The sequence below is a fragment of the Colossoma macropomum genome, unplaced genomic scaffold, assembly GCF_904425465.1.
Source record: "Colossoma macropomum unplaced genomic scaffold, Colossoma_macropomum, whole genome shotgun sequence".
NCBI lineage: Eukaryota > Metazoa > Chordata > Actinopteri > Characiformes > Serrasalmidae > Colossoma > Colossoma macropomum.
In genome coordinates, this window is record NW_023494797.1 from 20,416,598 (window position 1) to 20,419,097 (window position 2,500).

The 2,500-nt window shown below is 38.6% G+C and overlaps 1 protein-coding gene across 3 annotated transcripts in view; it reads right to left on the reverse strand.

The window, feature by feature from the left end:
* The window catches only part of phkb (phosphorylase kinase, beta), a 177,651-nt gene that overhangs the window by 169,408 nt on the left and 5,743 nt on the right, over nt 1-2,500 (reverse strand). For all 3 annotated transcript variants that reach the window (XM_036584480.1, XM_036584481.1, XM_036584479.1), the window contains one exon: nt 295-381. In XM_036584480.1, the coding sequence (XP_036440373.1) occupies nt 295-381 (87 nt within the window). The remainder of the gene's footprint in view (nt 1-294; nt 382-2,500) is intronic.

A 2,500-nucleotide genomic window follows, 5' to 3' on the forward strand; every position in this document is an offset into this window, starting at 1 on the left:
TTTGGGCCGCTTGTTTTGGTCCATTCAACATGAAATTTACATACAATGTAAAGGGTAAGATCTACTTTCGAATTATGTCAAAAAAAGAAAAACGACAAAAAAAGACTAATATTAGTAATTAATATTATCAGTTAATAACTTAGGTTTAAATAGATCACAACATAAAAGTACATCCCTGTATTTGTAAATAGTTATTTTTTAGCGCAGTCTGAACTAATTCTGTGCTATAGACCACAAACAGCTCAAACAAACTTCTGAAAAGCCAGCTGATCCCACCTGATCCACGTTTCTCACCTGCATTGTAGGAACGGTCCAGTTTCTCCCACAGTGGCTCGTCCTCGTGGTGCAGGATGGACAGCTTGAGGGGTTCATAAATGGAGCCTGACCACAGAGAACACACAGAGTTCAGCACCGCACTGACTTACAGACCCTCAGCAACTCAGAGGGCGCTTGAGTTCATTTACGGATTCAGCTTCGCGCTCAGAGGCTGCAGCGATGCTGAAGTGCACACTTCAAAGCCGAGCGTTTACTCTGAGGGTCCTACTTCAGCCCATAAGCCAACACCTGCGCTAATTTAGCATGCTGCTGACGCTAACACTGTTCATCAAACAGGGGGCCACTTATGATTCAGCTACTGCCGCATCACTTGATTTTCCACCATATTAGTTCAAGCGGCAAAAACTCTTGACTTACCAACGCAGTGCACCAGGAAACAGGAAAAATGGCAACATCAAAGGGCCAATAGCATAAAAAAATGATTTTTTTCCAAAAAAATAAGAGTTTATATATGGGTCTTTGACATGATGTGTATTTTTTGTGTCGAATTTAATTATTTCCACAAATATCAATTTGGGTAAGTATAAGAATATATATCAAATATTCAAAAACACCTCTTTTATGTGAACTAATTTTCAGTACATCCATATAAAATTATTTTGCTTTTTCCCTCCAAACATCTAAAATGTCAGATAAAAAAAGATAATTTAATTATATACAATTCTAAAATAAAATAGTTTCATATGATTTTATGTTTGAAAACTTTAAAATCAAAGGCAGGCTGCAAAATTAGGCAAATTTAAAAGTGCTCAACTCACTGCAAAACTTGTGCCCTCAAGTTCTCAAATGTCAGGCAGCACAACCGAAAACAAAGGACTTTTATTTTGACATGCTTTAACAAGAGAGGGGCCAGGGTATTGCATCATAAAGAAGACCCCAAGTGACCTTCATGGTGCAATGCCAAAGTCAGCAGTCCTTTCACAAATTTAGTAACAAATGCCATTTTTGAGTCGTGGTTAAGCGGTTCAGTTTACCATGTCAGGTGTTCTGACGTCAGGAGAACCAGGAAAATGTGGAATTATTATAATAATGTTTATTTATTTGATAAAATGTAAGTATAAACTCAAATCCAAGGACAAAAGGGTGTCTAAGTAGATGAATGTTTAAGTTGAAATTAGTCTGAAAAGTCAGGTGGCGCAACCAGACCAGCACAGTTTAATAACTGAAATAGATCATTAAAAGCTTTAATAACACTCACTGTACTTAAGATATAAAAGGAAACGTAGATATAAATGCAAATATGTGCATTTATGAAAATGCACATCATGTTCTTTGTAATTCAAAATTGTCATTTTGGAAACATTATTTGTCGATCGCTGCTGTCGGAACAAAACCTTGCATCTCCAAAATGGTAACTTTACAGGAGAAAAAAAAATACTTTACTTTTAATGTAAGTCAATGGAACCAGACTTTTTGTCCAAGTAATTTTGGGCCGTTTCTTTTGGTCCCTTCATCTTGAAACTTACCCACAATATAACAGGCAACACTTACAAAAATAGAGACATGAGGTTTTTCATCTATTCACCTATTCAGCCTACAGTGTTTAAGCTCTGCCCATTCATAGTGAAGTTATAAGGAACCAGCCTGGACCGCTTTTTGAATGAGGCCCGATACAGTGCAGCCAATCAGAATGGAGCTCATTTACATATGTCAGTCTTAGGCGACGTTTTATGACAGTTTTTGGTACATAAAACCACAACATAAGTAGAGACTCAGGGACAAACTACATAAATGAGTAAAATACAATAATAAAAAGCTGAGATATGGGGCCTTTAAAAACTCCCAGAAGTCCCGGCAGGAGCCCAGAGAGGAACGGCGCTCCGGCAGCGGTAAACGCAGCTTGGCTCTGAGCGAGTCTGAGGGGAAGCCCCTTCAGCTGGAGCACCATTTCAGACACATTTAACTTTGGAGTGATTTACATTTTAATGGACTCGACCCGGGGTCAATACCTCAGGTACCGGAAAAAAAATCCCATTTCCGGGCAAATTAGCATAATTTCCATCAGCTTTTAAGCAGCAGGGACAAAGCCATCTCTTTTAAGATAAGTCCGTCTAAAGCGGCGCACATCCAAGAGGCAAACGAGAGATTCATCTCGCTTAAGTTTTACTACACCGTCTCGCGGAAAAGTGAGTTGCTTCCAGTTGCTAAGTAACCTTCTAAGAAA